The sequence below is a fragment of the Acanthopagrus latus genome, chromosome 11 (genome assembly GCF_904848185.1).
Source record: "Acanthopagrus latus isolate v.2019 chromosome 11, fAcaLat1.1, whole genome shotgun sequence".
Taxonomy (NCBI): Eukaryota; Metazoa; Chordata; class Actinopteri; order Spariformes; family Sparidae; genus Acanthopagrus; species Acanthopagrus latus.
This window is the reverse complement of record NC_051049.1, coordinates 5,616,602-5,634,729: the sequence shown is the minus strand read 5'-3', so window position 1 is coordinate 5,634,729 and position 18,128 is coordinate 5,616,602. Positions and strand designations below refer to the sequence as shown.

Sequence of the window (18,128 nt, the reverse complement as noted above, 5' to 3'; positions counted from 1 at the left end):
ACTGGAATCAGTCCTGGTCCACTGTAAACAGAAAGTGCTAATGCAATTTTATTGCTAATCTTTGACATATCCAAGACTCTAGTCACTGCTAAAGCCCCCCTACTGCTTATTCTATGGAAAATAATGATTCATAATATATATATATATACATATATATATATATATATATATATATATATATATATATATATATTTGTAACAAATAATTAATAATCCAAATAATAAGGGTTACAATCCTAAAAAATATTGAATGTTTAGTAGTTTTGATCAGTGCTGAAGTTGATTAAGTGATTTATGAAAAAAAGCAGAAAAAAGTATTAATGTATGAGGATTCATTAGCAGCTTTTTGTGCGTGTACATTTTTTTTAAGATTAAAAAGACACTGGATTTAAAAATTTTGACCAAAAAAAAAAAGTTCTTGCAAAACTTCCTGCCTCGAGCTGTAATACTGAAATAATGATCACAAAATAAAAAAATATAGTTGAAAAAAATATACAAAAATGGCCGAGGAGGGAATGAGGGTTAAATATATGAAATTAAATAAATAAAGAGGTGAAGCTGTCGCCGCTCTGCTGTTATCAGTTGGCCCACAGCGCCCTCTGCTGGCGGACTCTGATCACGACGCGCTTCCGCCTTTGCTGACGCAAGTTCCGGTTGTGCAGCAGCCATTTTGTCTGTTCGTCTACCCCGACGGTTGCGAACAGCAGTTCCACCTTAGGAAACAATTTGAAATGTTGTTGTGGCCGGTTTTATTTCACCCCCTCGACCTTCTGAGCGCTGTATAAAATTTGTAGCACGTCTTGGCGAGCCGGGGAGGCTTCTCCTCTTCGAGATACACCCAGAAGTGAGCGAGGAAGACGCGAGTCAGCCGAGACATGTCGTGTGAAGAAAGCTACTTGGCCATCATTCGCTACCTGACCGATGAACGGGAGCCATATGCGCCGGGGACTCCTGGCAACACAAAGAGGAAAATACGCAAAGCGGCGACCTGCTACGTGGTTCGGAACGGGACTCTGTTCTACCAGCGCCGGCTGAAGGGCCAGGATGACTTCACGGAGCTGGAGGTGGTGCTGCAGGACGGCCGGAGGAAGGAACTTATCAACGACGCGCACATCATCACCGAAGGAGGGGAGCACCTGAACCAGCAACTCACCTGGGAGACCATCTCTCAGAAGTACTGGTGGAGAGGTGAGTTCACGGAGCCGTGTCAGCAGAGCTACCTGCGTGTGTGTGTGATTAAATCAGCCCGCGTAAACACGAGCTGGAACGAATGTAAGTGCGCCATGTTTAGACTGACTCACTGTCGCCACCCAGCGGTGAGTTCAGGTGCGACAGCTCTTCGTCTGACCTTTGTTTTCATTACGTTCCTGGGCAGCAGTGAGCTTTGATTCAGAGCTCACAGGAAGTCAGATTTGCAGTTCACATATACATAAGGATAATAATAGTAATACTAATAATGATAATGGTTTATAGCATATGTTTAAAGACTAATCAGTGTTATTGATACGGCCCAAAATAACAATCACATGCCTCAGTGGGCTTCACACTCTGTCCTCAGACCCTCGATTCTACTGAGGACAAACTTCACTTATCCCAGGACGTACAGACAACACTGATTAATCAGTTATCTGTCAATTACTTTGACTTTGGTTTAAGTTATTTTATAAAGAAGAAATAAGTCACAATTCTCCGACTCCAGATGTGAATATTTTCTGGTGTCTTTTCTCTCCTTGGAAATTACACAGGATATATTTGGTTTGTGGATAAAAAAAAAATAGACATTTGCGGACATCTTTCTGATCATTCGCAGATCAAACAACTAGCTGAGAAAACAGTCATCAGTACAATCAACAATGAAGAAAATGTCTCGTCGTTTTTAGCTCATCCAGGTTGAAAATCTGTGGATGTAAAGTGAAAGGCAGGCAGATTGTTTCTGAGTAACAATAAACAAACATGATACATTAAAAAACAACCTAAAATGATCTTAAGCAGGTTGAAATGAATATTCAGTACCTAGTTCCTCAGCAGCAAATCCAGTTTTTGACATATTGCAGGTAGATGGCTAAATAATTGTCAGACTAATGGCTAATGAAAATCCTCGTCAGTTCTGCAGCCCTGATTCTGATTGGAGCAGTTTAAAATGATCGTGTGTCCTCTCAGGTATCCTGAAGCAAGTCAAAGACCACATCAGAGAGTGTGCTTACTGCCAGAACAAGCGGAGCACCGATGATGGCTCCGGCACTCGGCTGTTCTCCCGGCCGGGGAGACGCAGGGCGGCCGCCAACACGAACGACGAGGAGGATGAGGAAGAGGAGGAAGAAGAGGGAGATGATAATTTACTCCTCACTGACTCGTCTTGTCCGCCAGGATCCAAGTGGGCCAGGACGATGTCCAAGCACGAGCTAGTCTTCGTATGTCTCTCTCAGTCCCTCTAATTATGAATTATCGCCCATCTTAAAATTGAGTCTTTTGTTAATCTAGTCTGTTGGTGGTTTCTCCAGGTGGACAGCAAGGGTGAGGTGAACCAGTTCCTGCCTAAACACAGCCAGACCATGTTGGACAAACTCAACAGCCAGCGCCTCAGCAACCAGTTCTGTGACATCACCCTGCTGATTGAGGGAGAGGAGTACCGTGCGCACAAAGCTGTTCTGGCAGCGTGCAGCGAATACTTCCACGAGCTCTTCTTTGAGAAGGGAGCCGTCTCCACACATGAAGCCGTGGTCGACCTCTCCGGTGAGTGCTCGTTTCTTTCTGTCCAGGTTGTTTCACACAAGCTGCTCAGTTTCTAACCTTCACTCTTCTCTTCCCAGGTTTCACCAAAGCCAGCTTCCTCCCGCTGCTGGATTTCGCCTACACCTCCATGCTTACGTTTAATTTCTGCATAATGGCGGATATCGCCAATTTAGCCCGGCATCTGCTGATGACGGAGGTGCTGCACATTTGTGAGATGGTACATAAGAAGGTGGAGGAGCAGAAGCTGACGGTGTATCAGAAGGGAGACGTGCACACGGTGGTGTCGAGCCAGCCGGCTGCTCAGGAGAGCTTAAAGGACGACTCCGGTTCCTACATGGTCACCATACAGGGTGACGGCCAAGCGGTGGTCACACACAGCGGTGAGCCTGTAGCTTATGTTGCTCCATCTGAAGAGACGTACATCCAGCAGCCAATGACTGTGGTCACTGAAGCTGTAGAGGGAGACAAAGAGCATCAAGTGGCGGCTGGAACAAATGAAACAGTGACTCTGATCACTCACAGCGGACAGGCCGAGCCAGGAGAGACCGTCACTCTGATCTCCCACAGTGCAGAAGGACTAGAGGCGGAGACGATGACCGTGGTCACCCACAGCGGACAGGCTGGAGCCAGCGAGTCTCTCGCCGTGGTGTCGGCCTGCCTGGCGATGGAGCAGCCCCAGGACGCTGAAGCTGGAGCCTTCGTGATAAACGTGGACTCAGACAAAGTGAGCCCCACAGAAATCGTCAAGGTGGCATCTGAAGCAGTGACGTCGCCTCAGGAGAAAGCAGAGTCAGCACCTCCGCCTCAGAAACGCAAACGAGGGCGTCCAGCCAAGGTGAAGAAGGAGGTGGAGGTGGAGTACTTCGTGCCGCTGGAGGAGGAGCCGTCTGCTGATGATGACAAGCAGGAGGTCATGTCTGATGATCCCAACAGAAGACGACTCAGGCAGCGCTCGATTGCAGAGGGAGGTTATGCACGGTTACACATGGGGCTGGAGGATGAAGAGGAGGGGAAGAAAGGGACGACTCCACCGCAAGCCACCACCCCAAAGGTACTTCATTGTATTTAAATAAAAAATTGTGGCCATTTTTTACTAAAAATGTTTTTGTTTAAGTGTGAACTTGTGTTTTCAGGTGGCTCCGAGGCCAGGAAAGAGAGGAAGACCACCAAAGCAGCCAGTGGAGACTCAAGCTGAAGGACAGTCTGTGGAGTCGGGAGCCGATCCAGAGGTCAGTGCAGTGGAGAGCGAGGTGACAGCAGAGATCAGCACAGACGACGCTCCGGTGGCGGTGACAGAGCCTGAAAGTGGAGACAGGAAGGATGAAACCCCGGCAGAGGGCGCCGCCAATGAAGAGCACACGTGCTCCGAGTGCGGCATGTCCTTCCAAAGACGCTACTCTCTCATCATGCACACGTTAAAACATGAGAAAGCTCGTGGATACAAGTGCAGCGTAAGTATAAGTGTTGATCAATTGATTGATGCCATGTTTAATTGTCATATTGTGAAAATGTTCTGATGGCGTCTGTGTCCTTGCAGATGTGCAGTAAAGAGTTCCAGTACGCCGCCTCGCTGCGAGCACACCTGGCTCGACACAAGCAGCAGAGCAGCCAGCGAGCCGCCGCCACCAAACCCTCTGCAGAACAGAGCTCCGAGGGCAAGCAGGAGGGCAGTCTGGACGAGAAGAATCTACCGCCGCACACCAAAAGAGAGTTTGTGTGCGACATCTGCGGGAAGACGCTGCCAAAGCTCTACTCCCTCCGCATCCACATGCTGAATCACACCGGCGTGCGGCCGCACTCCTGCAAGGTCTGCGGCAAGACTTTTGCCCACAAACACAGCCTGAAGATGCACCGAGCGCTGCACGACGTCACCAAACAGTTTCAGTGCGAGTACTGCAAGAAGTCGTTCGTGAGCAAACGGAGCATGGAGGAGCACACCAGCCTCCACACAGGTGGGCGGACACACAGTTTTATTTGGTGTCTCACTCTGCAGATAGTTTGGCTTTAATTTGTTGGGGTATTCAGATCGCAGCCTGCGTGACAACGAGAATTCAACCAGATGTTTGTTTCTATTTTCCCCATGAAACCTTAACCAGGTGAATCTAAGTACCTGTGCAACACGTGTGGAGCGACTTTCCATCGTGCCTCGGCTCTGAGCAAACACCTGAAGAAGCACCAGCCCAAACCTGACGTCCGCCCGTTCGCCTGTGCTCAGTGAGTTTCATCTCTCTTTAATGACGCACAATTCCAGTCATTCATTGACAGTGGTGTTGACATGCGTTTCTTTGTACCGCCTGCAGCTGTGATAAGAGGTTCTATGAAGCCAAAGATCTGCAGCAGCACATGAACAAACACATGGGCCTGAAGCCGTTCCAGTGCCAGGTGTGTGGGAAGTGCTACAGCTGGAAGAAGGACTGGTACTCCCACGTCAAGTCCCACAGTGTAGCCGAGCCGTTCAAGTAAGTCTAACAGAGAAGTCCACGTTGTACTCTTGTGGTACCCTGGATATCGTTCTGTGTGTTGATGACGTCTTCTTATTTGTCTTCAGGTGTAATGTGTGTGGGAAGGAGTTCTTTGAGAAAGCTCTGTTCAGGAGGCATGTGAAGAAAGCCACGCACGGGAAGAAGGGCCGAGTGAAGCAGAACCTGGAGAGGGAGTGTGAGCAGTGTGGAAGGAAGTTCACTCAGCTGCGAGAGTACAGACGCCACGTCAACAACCACCAGGGTGAGACTGTGAGCACGACAGGAGGGAGGATGAACGCTGTGGTTGTGGGAGCTCATTTACATCATTTGTTTGTTTCTTTTTCTATTAGGAGTGAAACCATTTGAGTGCCTGACCTGCGGCGTTGCGTGGGCCGACGCTCGCTCTCTGAAGCGTCACGTCCGCACCCACACGGGAGAGCGACCGTACGTGTGCCCCATGTGCCAGGAGGCCCACATCGACGCCCGCACACTGCGTAAACACATGGCCAAGTACCACGGGGACAACCTGCCGGGCAAGATCATGCTGGAGAAGGACACCCTCCAGTTCCACAACCAGGGCACCCAGGTGGAGCACGCCGTCAGCATCCTGGCATCCGAGCTGCCGCCGGAGCTCCGGCCGGCCCAGCCGCAGCAGACCTCAGAGGAGATCGAGACGGTGCTGATCACAGAGGAGACGGTGGAGGCCGTGGAGGCGGTGCAGGCTGTGGAGGCGGCGGCCGATGGCTCGGTGTCGACGCTGTCGGATCAGGGCATCATGCAGGTGGTGAACTACGTCCTGGCCCAGCAGGCGCTCACAGGGGGCAAACTGGAGGAGGCACCCGAAGTGATTCAGGCCATGGAGGTGGAGGTCGCTCACGTGGCCGAGGTTGAATAACTTTGTGCCTGACTGATGAATTTAATCCCCTCGTCTGTATAAAATATAACAGAATGTAAAAAGACGACTATTTTTTTTCTTCTTCTTTGTTTGAGAATGTAAATAATTGAACCAGGAGTGGAGTCCAGAAATGTGTGTGGATAAATTGTGCGTGCGCACGCAGTCACATTTCTATGTTCCATGTAAATATCTAAATAAACAGAGGATCGATGAAATGTGGCACTCAGGAGAAAATAAAGGTATGAATTGAGACACGAGAGGTTTTGTTTGAATGTTGTTCACCTCTTGACATCAGCACCAGCTCGTTACTGACAGAGAAAAGCTGTGAGACTAAACTGTAGCTCTTTACTCCCCCTAGTGTCGGGTTAGAGAGTGAGTGATTAAAAAACATCTAAACTCTGGTCATGTGAATATTCACATTTCCCACAGTCCCATTGTTTTATTAACCGGTGAGTGAAGCAGAGGCATCTGAAGCAACAAGAGTTGCACTTTAAAAGAAGTGTTTGGTGGTTTAACCTGTTTGAGTGTGTTTAAAATAATCAGACACAAGAGTATTAACATGCAATACAGCAAGTTTGGATATTTATTCCAGATTTATAACAAAATACCCCACGGTATATTGCAACATATTTACAGTACATTGTACAAAAATATGAAAATGCAGATGCTTTCTGCTTTGTAACAGCTCTGGCTACAGGAATAAAGACAATTATGGGCTAGTGTGGGTACACACACACTGCATACACTCCTTAGTTATTAACTCATTAATACAAACATTGTTCTTACTGGTAAAGCAACCAGATTCACATCAGTACACTTTGTTCCATGATGAAAGTCCATTTTTTTTTTTGGTTCTCTTTAGGGAGACTTTCAAAAAAAGAACTATACAAATTTATATACATTTATATCATACGTGCTGGCCACTTATCAAATGAAATAAACCTCTACCAAAAACCATGGTTCATGAATTAAAAAAATAAAAATAAAAATACTTGTGCTAAGCATCCAGCAAGAGAACAGGCTGCTTTTTAAATGCAGTCAACCACATTTGCACAGCAGTAAAATAAAAAGAGCAACAAACACAAAAGGACATCAGTCATATTTTACTGTAAAACACTGGGTCAACAACATTAGGCCTATATATGGCTACATTAAATGAATGACCATCTGGCAGTTTGACACACATACTTCACAACCTGACAAAAAAAGTTGATGCATTGGTCTCAAAACAGACATAAAAAGGCTAAATATAGAGCAAAAGTACAGCAGAAAGACAAATTGACCAGTGACATAATACTTCTGACAGGAAATGTTTGAAATGTTTACAATCAAGGCTGACTTTTGCCACAAATCAAAACCAGTGTACTTGACTAAACTTGTACAACCATAGTAGTGAAAACTTAAAAAAAAAAAAATACACTTTTGTAGAAATAGAAGCCCTACTAAGCCCTCTAGTGTAGGTGTAGTTTCCAGTCATGCTTTAAATGGGAATGAATCATGAACACTTAAAAACTCAAACCGTCTTGAAATCCGCAGCATTTCTTAAGTGCTCTCAAGAAACTCGAACATAATAAAATGCACCTTTGCTCAACCCGGGTTATTGCTCCGCGGCGGTAACGACAACCAGAACAATGAAAAATAAGTGCAGTTCTATTTGATCATGTGGGTTTTGTTCTCAGCGGCATTTGATCTCATACCACGTTTTTCAAACGAAATGTTCCAACAGCAGGTGTGAAATGACAAACGGGAACATTGAGAGGAGGACAGGGCTGGTCTTACTCTCCCTCCTCCTTGATGCGCTGCTGTTTGTTGCGGCGAGAATCCAGGTCAAAGGAGAAGTCGGACCACTCGTCGCGCGGCGGGAAGGAGATGGTCTGGCGCAGGGTGAAGCGTACGGCGTCGATGACGCGCTCGCCTCGGGCCTCGGAGGCGCCCATGCTGACGGTGGAGGCCCCGCTGGTGGTGCGCACTATGTGGGGAGGTGGGGAAAAATCCATGGCCTGTCGGTGCTCCATGATGCCCTTCCAGATGATGTGCTGGAACTCAGTGGGAATCTTCAGCCTGGACAAGTCCTAATGGTCATTACACAGGGGAGCGTTAGTCGGCCACTCTTCTCTCTAACCCATCATATGACTCGTGTTGGATAGGCAAGGGCTCACCTCCATGTTATAGTTCTCAATCTGGTAGATGTTGGTTAGGCCCTGTGCTGTGAAGTAGTCCAAGCAGCCTGCGCAGCCCAGCCGAATAAGGAAGCTGTGGGACGAACAGAGCAGAGGACTCAGTTTGAGGCTCGCTGCTTAAATCTCCAGACGGTTCAATTATTAAAACACTCTGACGGCGTGTGTCTGCACCTGTCAGCACAATCTACTGAAGAGTTCACCAGACCTGATCTGACCGTTTGGCATATTAAGAAAAAATGTTTTGATTCTAAAAAACATTAAGAGGATCAGGGAGGGCCTGTTGCACGTGACGACTGAGGGGGAGAAGAAACTAAAAACACTGCGTGGCACAAAATGGATACTGGCAGCAACTTCATTCAGACTAAATGCACGTATTCAGAGTATAGAGGCAGAACTACTACATGTCAATGAAGCTTGTGATTTTTTTTTTGTTTTTTATGGGATTTTTTTTGTTGCCTTACTGTTACTGTTAATTCTCTTTTCTGGCATTTTAAAGGCGGGAAAATATCCTGTAAATTAACATTGTGTTAGTATATGTTTAAGAGGTTGATTTAAATTTAACTAATAAACTAACCTATTACCTTCTTTGGAATATTTTTTTAAAATTCTATTGTCTTTTCATTTTGTTTTCCAGTTTCTTTACTTTTCTCCATTATGGATGATTATTTGGTTTCAACTTGAGCTGCACTCATAGGCTTTTCAGTTCAGTCACCCATGTCTACAGGTATATAAAGTGATGATTGTTGTGCTGTGTTTGATAAAGATCTTCCTGATGAAGATCTGATTCATGGAAATGCTGCACAACAACTATAAAAAAAAACAACACACACACTGTGGGAACAAAGAACTGGTTGTGGGTTCTATGTTTTGTCTCTCCTGTGTGGTCCAACACCTTCTGAGGAGGAGTTTGTTTTTTTAAGGTCGCTTCCTCTTTTCCTCCTAAATTTAAAGATAAATACTCTTAACTTCCCAAGTCGTGGCTAAAGGAGATGAGGCCTTCGCACTCAGGGCTCACTGAATCTCAAACAAAGTATCTGTATTTAATTCAATCTCTCCTCAAAACACACGTTGATTTTTTGTCCTTTTTACCGAGTTAGCCTGGTGAATCATAAGCTGTTTTTTTTTTCTTTTTTTCAAATTGCTATAAGTAATCTTTCTACTTTAAAGAATGAGCTCAGGGAAATAAAAAGATGTGTCCCACTGTGGACTAATGAGGTACCTGGAGATGCTGCTGTCCATGGGGTATGGAGGAGGGGGAGTACAGTGGGAGGAGGGCACCAGCGGTAGCTGTGACTGCAGTGCGTGTGTGGGGCTCAGTGAACTCATGTCAGCGTTCATGGGGATGTGAGTGCCCATCATGGGAGACACTGCAGAGACAAAAGGAGCTACTGTGAGCTTTTCTCTAACTCATCTGGGATGTAGAGATTACGTAATGTCAACTGAAACACACGAGGGGAGGGAGAGGCTACTCTACATGACACATAATGCATCATAACAGGTCCTGAGGGAGAGTCTCACAGGGATCACATATTTTGCGAGGAAGAGGCTGAGAGGTGTTCAGGTCCCCCCCTGCCTGTCCTGACATGCAGTCTTTATAAGTTTACAATGAGCCCAGGAGGGACAGGCTGACTAGTGGTGGGATGCGGCCTGAGACCACGGATAGGAAGAGAAACAAAAGGGGCACACTTACTGTCGGTCAGGCCTCCAGACATGCTGGATGGGGTGAGTGTGTTACGCTGCTGGGGGTTCATGAGCTGGCTGACAGAGGGCAGCTTGTTGACTTTTCCGTGAGTTGGGGAGCAGGAGCCGTAGGAGGGCTGAGACGGCACTGAGGTCCTGGGGTGGGAGAGAGGAGGTGACAGGCCGTTACCATCACATCTAAAGACAAAGGCCTGCTCACTATTGTTCTGTGATGGACACAACAATGACTGATGGCAGCAGTTTACAGTAATTAAATGTCATTTGTGTCCACAGAGAGTTTGCTCCTCTTATGACCACATGTTTCTATAATGAAACAGCAGAGCAGTAGGACAGAGTTCAAGCAGAAAAAAAGCCATTTATTATGTTCTGACAGACAAAAGTGCAGCAGCCACACACATAACAATCTGTTTCAAACAGAATGGTCACAGAGACGTCCCAGAGTGCACATCTGCAGCTCCAAACAAACACGCTAACTGTCCTGCAGTGACTTTACAAAACATGACCAGCATTAGCAAAATGTTCTCTCAGGAATAAAGTCTCTTCCCCCAAAAACCCCTCGAGATAGATTGTGGAGTCCAGCTCTCATGATGATGCAAAAGCAAAAACACATTCACTTGATTCAGCTCTGTCGGTCAAGTAAGATAGAAAAAAAAAAACCAACAACAACAAATGTTTAACATTTGGTTCCTGTCCAATGTCAGCCATCACAAAAGGCTGAATGGAACAAACAGACTATGCTACAGATGTCAGGGAGGATGTCATTACAATGTCCTCTAACGGACAAAAATAAAGCATGCACATCAATCTAAACATTATAATCTATTAAATTCAACAGAGCCAGAAGGGAGGAGTTGATAAACAGTCTCTGTCCAGCATGACTGCAGCCTACATGTCACACTGATGACTGATGATAAACTGAAGAGGTGATAAAGGTGATAATCCGTGATGTTGCAGCAGCAACAGATGTTAAAAACAAAGTTTGAGTGTAAAGTCCTCAGTGCAGAGTCCAGGGAAAAGGCGGAAAGGGAGGAACAGAATCATCAAAGTTGATAAAAAGGAGACAGAGAGGAGGTCCGTATAACGTGGAGGAGGAGGAGGAGGAATGTGGAGCAGTTTCAGGAGGAGCTGCAGCGACGCCTCTGCTCTCCTGCAGATTCCATGAGCCGGCTACCAAGACGGGTTTTTATCAGGCTGCAGGGAGGAACCAGAAAGAAGAGAGAGCAGAAATAAGGGCTAACTGACAGAGGAGGAGAGAGGAGGGACCCCAGAAAGGCCCAGATATTAAAAAAAGTTAAAGAAGTTCAGTGTGTATGTGTGTGTGAGACGGACAGCTCTGCACTACAGATTGTGTCCAGAGGATGGCAGTCTACAGACACAGATCACAGTGTTGCAGCAGTGGTGTGATTTATCAGCTACACATTGGAGGAAAGAAAAAGGCCTGAAACATTTGCTGCTGACAGAACCTTTTATTTCAAAGGTTGAGAGGGAAACAACGTTGGAGTTGTAAATTACAGAGCAGAGAAACATGCTGTGAGGATTCAAAGAACGTACACAGAAAACCGAGATAAACATGCACGATAACCAAATAGAGAAGGGAAAGTATACCAACTCTAAAAGAGAAGAACTCCCTTTCTATATTCAGACTTGAAAAAGTATGAATCAAGAGTCTAAACTGTTCAACAAATCCACTTAAACCTCAAACGCATCTTGACTTTGCTAAATGTCTGTTTATTAAATGATTGTTAGCAGCATCTGACAGCAACAGGCAGCCAGCACCAAACAGAAACAAAGTAAAAAGCAGCAAATGCAAGCATTATCTCACTGTGAGGCTGTCTGCCAGTCTCTTAATGGGAAACTAAAACACAAGCAGTAATTATCATCACAGGCCTGTCAAACTATCATTTACACCCATCTCCTCTTTTCCATAGCTTATAGTGAAATGGGCGTAGACGAGGAAAAGTGTGTGTGAACATGTGCGTCTGAGACACTTTTAATTATGCTCAAGCGGATAGATGAGGCCGAGGCACGGATTTTGTTGGGTGCTGTTGTGCAAAAAAACTTGGCAGGGCACCCAAAGGCGTTACCACCAATCTTTGGGAGCTTCTCCTTAACAAAGCACAGCCAGGTACATTTGTCACGATTCATCAGCTTTGGCTCACGTCCCGTGAGAGAAAAAAATGAAAACAGCTCTACTTGACGCGAGGCTCACCCTCCAAGTTTGAGAAAATTCTAGTTAAACTCTGAAGCTGCCGGGAGCCATTTTAGAGCAACTATTATCAGCTTTAACTCCGATGCTTCAGTGGCAGCAAAAAATAGAGTCAAGAGTCTCATGCATGGCCTTTATCAGTGCACTCTACTGATCCAGCAACAAGTCAGTCATGTCAAAACATTTCTTTGAAAAATTTGTTCTGTGCAAGCAAACGATCTGTTCAGTGAGAACGAGATTAAAAAAAAAAAAAAAAAGACTGCAGTCAATGTAGGTCTGTCTTTCATAATGAGCCTGAGAACAAATGAGGATTACTTCATTACGACTCTGAACAGGTACTCACTGTTTCTGAAGGAGATTCTGCTGCTGCTGCCTGTACGACTCTATAGTGTGCTGTGGCAGAAACTGCATGAGTTCCAGAGACTCTTTGATTTTTACCAAAATCTCATAAATTTCACGGCCTTTGATCTGTAAGAAAAAGATGAAGACGGTGGTCAGTAAGTAGCTCAGAGTTACTCAGAACCATGTTTTAAGTCAGCTCCCTCAAGCGCAGTAACACTTACAGGCAAACAAAAAACCTCCTCATCTGTAGATCTTCTCTTCTTAATGGTGGACATCTGGATGCCATGGGAGACTTGGCGGAAGGCTGAAAAGAGGAAAGACAAGTGTTAGTAAAACTGTGTTATGTGCTAAATGTGCTAAAGAGTTAGCCTAAGCCAGAGCAGGAGGGGAAAACAGAGGGTCCTCGACATTCGAAGCACGTCAGATAAGACCAAAGCTCGTCAGCCCGCCACCAGCCCAGCCCTACTTACGGCGCTTCGTACCCTCACTGCTCTTTGTGGCGTCCGTTACATGCTGCTTCCGGATGCTGTCCTCGTCCGCCTTCCGGTCTCTGCCTGGACAGGCGCAGATCCTGGCCTCGAAGCAGCGACGGCCTAATACCTGACCACTGGGAGAAGACAGGAACACACAGCGGGTCAGAAACAAGCCATCGCTGGAGGAACTGGAGGACGAGAGGCAATCACTGAGGGTGAGAGTGTCTCTTACTCTCTGGTCTCCAGAGTGACGATGATGAGGATTGGGCGTCTGTTCATTCCACCCACGCAGCTCGAGTTGCACATGAAGTTGTACAGAATCGTGGTAAATTCTGTCCCAACCTGTGAGAGGAGGGTGACATTGACAGTGAGTGACATCATAGGGCAAATACAAACAGAAACAAAAAACAGGTTTCTTCCTCAAGTGCATGTGCAGCAGTGCCCTGCGTAAAACTATTATGTAAATTTCAAATGCTGACTTTAGAAAAGTCAGGAAACAGATCACCTCAGAAAGTAAAGTAGACTTTTTAATTTATGAGCTAAAAGGTTTTAACAACTTAAAGTTATTAGTCTAATTCACTTGGTAATTTGAGGTAAACGGTTTATGCTCCAAAATCATTGATTTCTTTACACTAAACTCACTTTGTCAGATTTTACAATGCACTTGGTATATGGATGTAATATTTTTGAGGATTCGTATCTTTTGTCCTTTTGCAAACATGTCACAGCTTTTACTAGAAACCTGGTTAAGCATATACCTGGCCATGAAACCAGGTTTCTCCTGCACAGCTTTTAAATTTAACTATAGCTGAACTATCAAGCACAATTTAATGTTTGAAATAGACCTTATTCAAACATCGCAGCTACCGGAGTGTGTGGAAACTGATTCATCACTCAGGTGTTTGCTCAATAAATCACCTCCGTTCTTTTTCTGACAGTGTATCAGAAAGAGAAATTCCTGTGGCCCTTAAAGTTACTGACTGAAGAGAATAAATAACCGCTTCCTAAAGAAAAGTTTTAAAGGAAAACTAGAATCAAATAAGAACTTACTATCAGCTGATGCAATGTGACTTGACCTGACCTGCAGCACCAATGTGTGTTCATCACTGACATGAAGTAGTGTTCATACTGAGGGGCATCAGGGGACGGCAGTCTGTCACTGCTCTATCTGTCAGTACAGGCTGAGGTGCTGAGGTGTCACTGACGGGGCATTCAGCCAGCCTCGCTCCACGCTGACAGATGGCTCACCTGTGGAGGTTCGTAGGGAACTAATACGCTCTGTCTTCCAGTGATGGTGTCCTCCAGGTACTGGGCGTGGTTGTTTCCCTCCACGCGGATCAGGTGGCTCGGAGGAGCTATCTGACCTGTAAGCAACGTAAGTTGTGTCATTGAATGTTGACAGCAAACTGATCTCTGAGATTGTTTTTAAATAAATCACGAGACTGACCGTCATTGAACTCGCGGCTTAGCTCGTGGTTCGGGCAGCGCTTCACCACCTCGGTCACATGTTCGGCTTTCTTGTAAACAGGCATGGCTCTGACGACGGCACCCTGCGGTGGGTTGGTCAGGACTTTGATCTGGATGGGACATGTCTTGGCAATTTGGCAGTACAGTTTCTTTAACTCCGTTGAGTACTGAAAAGAGAAAACACAAGACAAACAGATTACATAAAGCTGTGTTCAGAAATCAATAAAGGTTCATAAACAAACTGTTTACAGGCTTCAAACATTTTGGCCTCAATTCTAAAAGCACAGATGGACCTCAGTAACACCTGTTGGCTGGACTCTGCACTTCTGGTTTAGCCCGAAGCAAAACGGGTTAAACACAAGACTGTGATTATGACCTACTTAAATAAACACACACACACAATTTTGGTACTCCGGGTGTGTATTGGGCAACCTCAAAGATGTCTCAGGGACAGCCTCTGGTACTTCCGAGGAGCGCCATAAAATGGACCCCTCCAGCAGCAATTAAACTGGGCCCGGCTTTCATCTTCAAGGGAGGAGTATTCTGCTAAAGCATCTGATGGCCACTCATCACACAGAATGTGGCTTCTGAAGACACTGGCAGCTGAACGCTACACAAGGTGGAGTGCAGTTTTCCTTGTGGGGTTGGATGAAAATGACTCAGTTTTTAGACGCTACATCGATGAGTTGTTCAAAGTGTGACGGCTGCTCACATGAACTGGCTCACGCTCAGGTTTTGTGAGCTAGGAGTGATGAATAATGAATGTACCTTGATCCCGGGCACTGTTAGGATTGATAACCAGTAAGCCATCAGAAAGACTGAATTGTTACTAATAGGCTTAACCCAACTGTGTAAACAAACCATTCAAATCACTGCTGTGTAAGCACAGCTTTTAAACCCTCCATGCACGGGAGACATTGGGTGGAGGGGGAAAATTTTCCCTGTCAGGTTCATTTCTGAGCGAAGAAAAGTGAACATTGTGAAAACCGCTCGGGGGTGTGTTGGAGAACAATGCAACATAAAATTCCACCTCTATTAAATCTCAGCACTGTGCTGACTTTGAATATTACACAAGCTTGGCACGGATATCTTCTACTGTGCTCCCCAGGCACAACCTTTCCTTTCATCAGGACAAACCCTAAACAGTCAGTACCTCTTGTTCCCATACTCTCACAGACTACACACATTACAGCTGTGCATTTCACCCGCAGATGGGAGCCACTAATAAAGGCGAGTTAATAATAACCCAAGTTCTCAGCTTCGCTCCTTTTTCTCAAGTGACCTCATTATAAATTGTACATGCACAGGATGAACTGACACAGCAGTACATGGTGCCGCTAATACTCACTGCTAGAAGGTAAAGATGTTAAATTTTAGGAAAATAAAACCAGTGTCAAGCGTTCTGATTTGCCATAAATAAATCAATTCAGCGTGACAGTGACTCCTGAGTACGATTCAAGCTCTGGGACATGTACGTCAACACAATGACTGAACTGACGCTTCCTTACAATCAAAGCAGCTTTCCAGAAACAAAAAAAAGAAGAAGCCTAAGATGAATGGGTAGAGTTGTCCGCTCGCTCCCAACCTGATACTCCCCGTACGCCTCTGTCAATCAGCTAAATGAGGTGGAGAAGCCAAGCAGAGAAACGGGAGGAAGAGCAAAAGAGAAAGACAGAGCGGCGGATTATGAGGCAAAGAGAAAGAGAGATATGCTTCTGTGAAAGGGTCAGTACGTAGTGTTTTGAATAATTACAGGCTGCTGGTTTTGTGTAGCTGAAGGCAAAAACAGCACGACTCAAAACAGTAAGACCTAATCAAAGATGTTGGAAGGAGAAAACCATCGTATGTTTAGTTCATATCCTACTGTCTCAGTCCAACACACACACACGCAAACACCCACAAACAGCAGAGAACCATCCCAGCCCTGAAGCTACAAACTTTAAGCACACAACTATGTGCCGCTGCTGTTTGCTCAGCGGTGAGTGCAGGAGCTGCTGCTGATGGCTGAAAAGCAGCGCCCGGCTAAAGCTAACAGTGTTCAGGGTGGAGGACAGCCAGTTGACTGATGGGATTCAGTGGCTCACACAGGGTGCGGTGCTCAGGTGTTAACATGTAATTATGAGCCTTTCATTGGTCACAATGTGAATTGCGCAGCCAAGGAACACACCGTGCACAATACGGAGCTGCTTAATCACAATCATTTGAAAGAAAAGTGTTTGCTAGAACCACCTGTGACACATTTGCTTTCCAACTGGCAACAAGTGGAAGAAAATAATGAATGAGCTGAAGCTGCTGAGCGTAGAAACAAGACCTGCTCTGACTGCTGCTGTACAACTCTGCTGGACAAATAAAATGAAACTCTCCTGCAGCACGTAATCTGTTGTAATAATGAATGATAAAGACTGCATCCAACATACAATTTGTCCTGATGCCTGTACAGTGGTGCATGTGTGCAATTACTTTCTAACACATGCACCACTTGAACACACAAACACACACTTCCCGTTGAGTGCAGGTTGAGGCAGGCCCACAGCTGTAGCGTTCTTTTCTCCCTGACAGGCGCTGCGGGCGCATGCAGAAGTCAAGTCCTGACAAACATCAGGCCTTAAACAAGCACTGTTTGGCGCCTCTGGTCTTGTCTTCTTCATACCTGACAAGTCGTGTCATGCCTACAGCTTCTCCCAAACCCGTTTAATTCAACAATAATGCAGAGGAGTTTTTTTTTTTTTTTTTTTAACTCTCCTGTTCACTCGAACTCAAGTAAAAGACCTGCTTCTTGGAAAAAAATGAAAATGGAGTGACATTTAAAGTTTCACAGGATAATTATATTCCTTTAAACTTTATTTCTTTAAAAAATGAATATCATGTTGAAGTGATCAGCATCAATCTTGACCACACAGTGTTGACACCTGTCCTGAGGCAAACCTGTACACTGACAAGTGGCATCATGTTTATGTAGCCAGCGCTGAAAGAGTCCAGTAAGAATCTGTCACTCTGGGGATTAACCAATCGATGCCTTGTCTTCACCAGCAGATGAAACTAAAACTACAACTGAGATCACTGCACTTGAAAATGAACATAAAGGTTGACAGTTAAACACATAAATGGGAAAAATCCAGAGTTTTTCCTTAATTCTTTTAAACGCTTAAACTTCTTTTTTTTTTTAAATCCCTCAAATCATTTCTAACCTGTGTTTTCCTTCGAGGAAGAATTAAGGCTGCACTCATGTTTGTGATATTCTTAAGTTCAGTCATCACACAATATCGCGTTATGTGTTGAGAGCAACTCAATTCTCCTGATGACAGGCTGATATATATTTTTTTTTTATTTATACGACAGCCTGATCCAGTTTTCTGTTGAGGTAAATCACTGCTGCGGGTATCTGTGCGAGGCTGTTTGCTCGAGGTTAAGAAAAGAATCTTGTAATCTAACCTGTAAGAGAATGGGCTTTTCCACACCGAAATCCCATAGCCCATATCATAAAAAAAAAAACCTTTTCAACTTTGCCTTTTTAAAAATTTCCCCTCCACCTTTTCCCATCTGTAGCTTTTAGGGCTTGTCTCCCTGTGATGGGCGAGTCGTGACAAGCTTCTTGACACAAACAAGTCTCAGCCCCATCTCGTGAGGCGTGGGACGGGCCCGCAGATGTTCCAGGGGCAAGCTGCGTCT

At 45.4% G+C, this 18,128-nt stretch overlaps 2 protein-coding genes across 9 annotated transcripts in view; one reads left to right on the top strand and one right to left on the bottom strand.

Moving 5' to 3' along the window:
- The first annotated feature begins 875 nt into the window (after nt 1-875).
- On the top strand, nt 876-6,347 carry zbtb11 (zinc finger and BTB domain containing 11). The gene is made up of 10 exons (XM_037113992.1): nt 876-1,188; nt 2,161-2,411; nt 2,502-2,733; nt 2,811-3,784; nt 3,867-4,184; nt 4,271-4,685; nt 4,830-4,947; nt 5,034-5,192; nt 5,282-5,457; nt 5,546-6,347. Exons 1-10 carry the CDS (start codon nt 876-878, stop codon nt 6,088-6,090), a joined length of 3,501 nt encoding a protein of 1,166 aa, XP_036969887.1. The 3' UTR covers nt 6,091-6,347.
- Nucleotides 6,348-6,644: 297 nt separating this feature from the next.
- tp63 (tumor protein p63) overlaps nt 6,645-18,128 on the bottom strand; it is a 33,026-nt gene continuing 21,542 nt past the window's right edge. For 3 of the 8 annotated variants that reach the window (XM_037113996.1, XM_037113998.1, XM_037113999.1), the window contains 10 exons: nt 14,440-14,626; nt 14,241-14,356; nt 13,225-13,334; nt 12,990-13,126; nt 12,741-12,823; nt 12,521-12,645; nt 9,961-10,106; nt 9,490-9,637; nt 8,250-8,343; nt 7,866-8,162 (listed from right to left, as the gene is read on the bottom strand). In XM_037113996.1, coding sequence (XP_036969891.1) covers nt 7,866-8,162; nt 8,250-8,343; nt 9,490-9,637; nt 9,961-10,106; nt 12,521-12,645; nt 12,741-12,823; nt 12,990-13,126; nt 13,225-13,334; nt 14,241-14,356; nt 14,440-14,626 — 1,443 coding nt within the window. Of the gene's footprint in view, nt 8,163-8,249; nt 8,344-9,489; nt 9,638-9,960; nt 10,107-10,306; nt 11,163-12,520; nt 12,646-12,740; nt 12,824-12,989; nt 13,127-13,224; nt 13,335-14,240; nt 14,357-14,439; nt 14,627-18,128 lie in introns of those variants that run through there. The other 5 variants (XM_037113997.1, XM_037113995.1, XM_037113994.1 and 2 more) reach the window with 4 other exon arrangements.

What these genes read in the sequence shown, in the direction of transcription:
- zbtb11 (XM_037113992.1), top strand. Translation starts at nt 876, where the DNA reads ATGTCGTGTGAAGAAAGCTACTTGGCCATCATTCGCTACCTGACCGAT. An exon ending in CCAAGCACGAGCTAGTCTTC is followed by an intron (nt 2,412 to 2,501) that starts GTATGTCTCTCT and finishes TGGTTTCTCCAG; the next exon opens with GTGGACAGCAAGGGTGAGGT. An exon ending in CTCGTGGATACAAGTGCAGC is followed by an intron (nt 4,185 to 4,270) that starts GTAAGTATAAGT and finishes GTGTCCTTGCAG; the next exon opens with ATGTGCAGTAAAGAGTTCCA.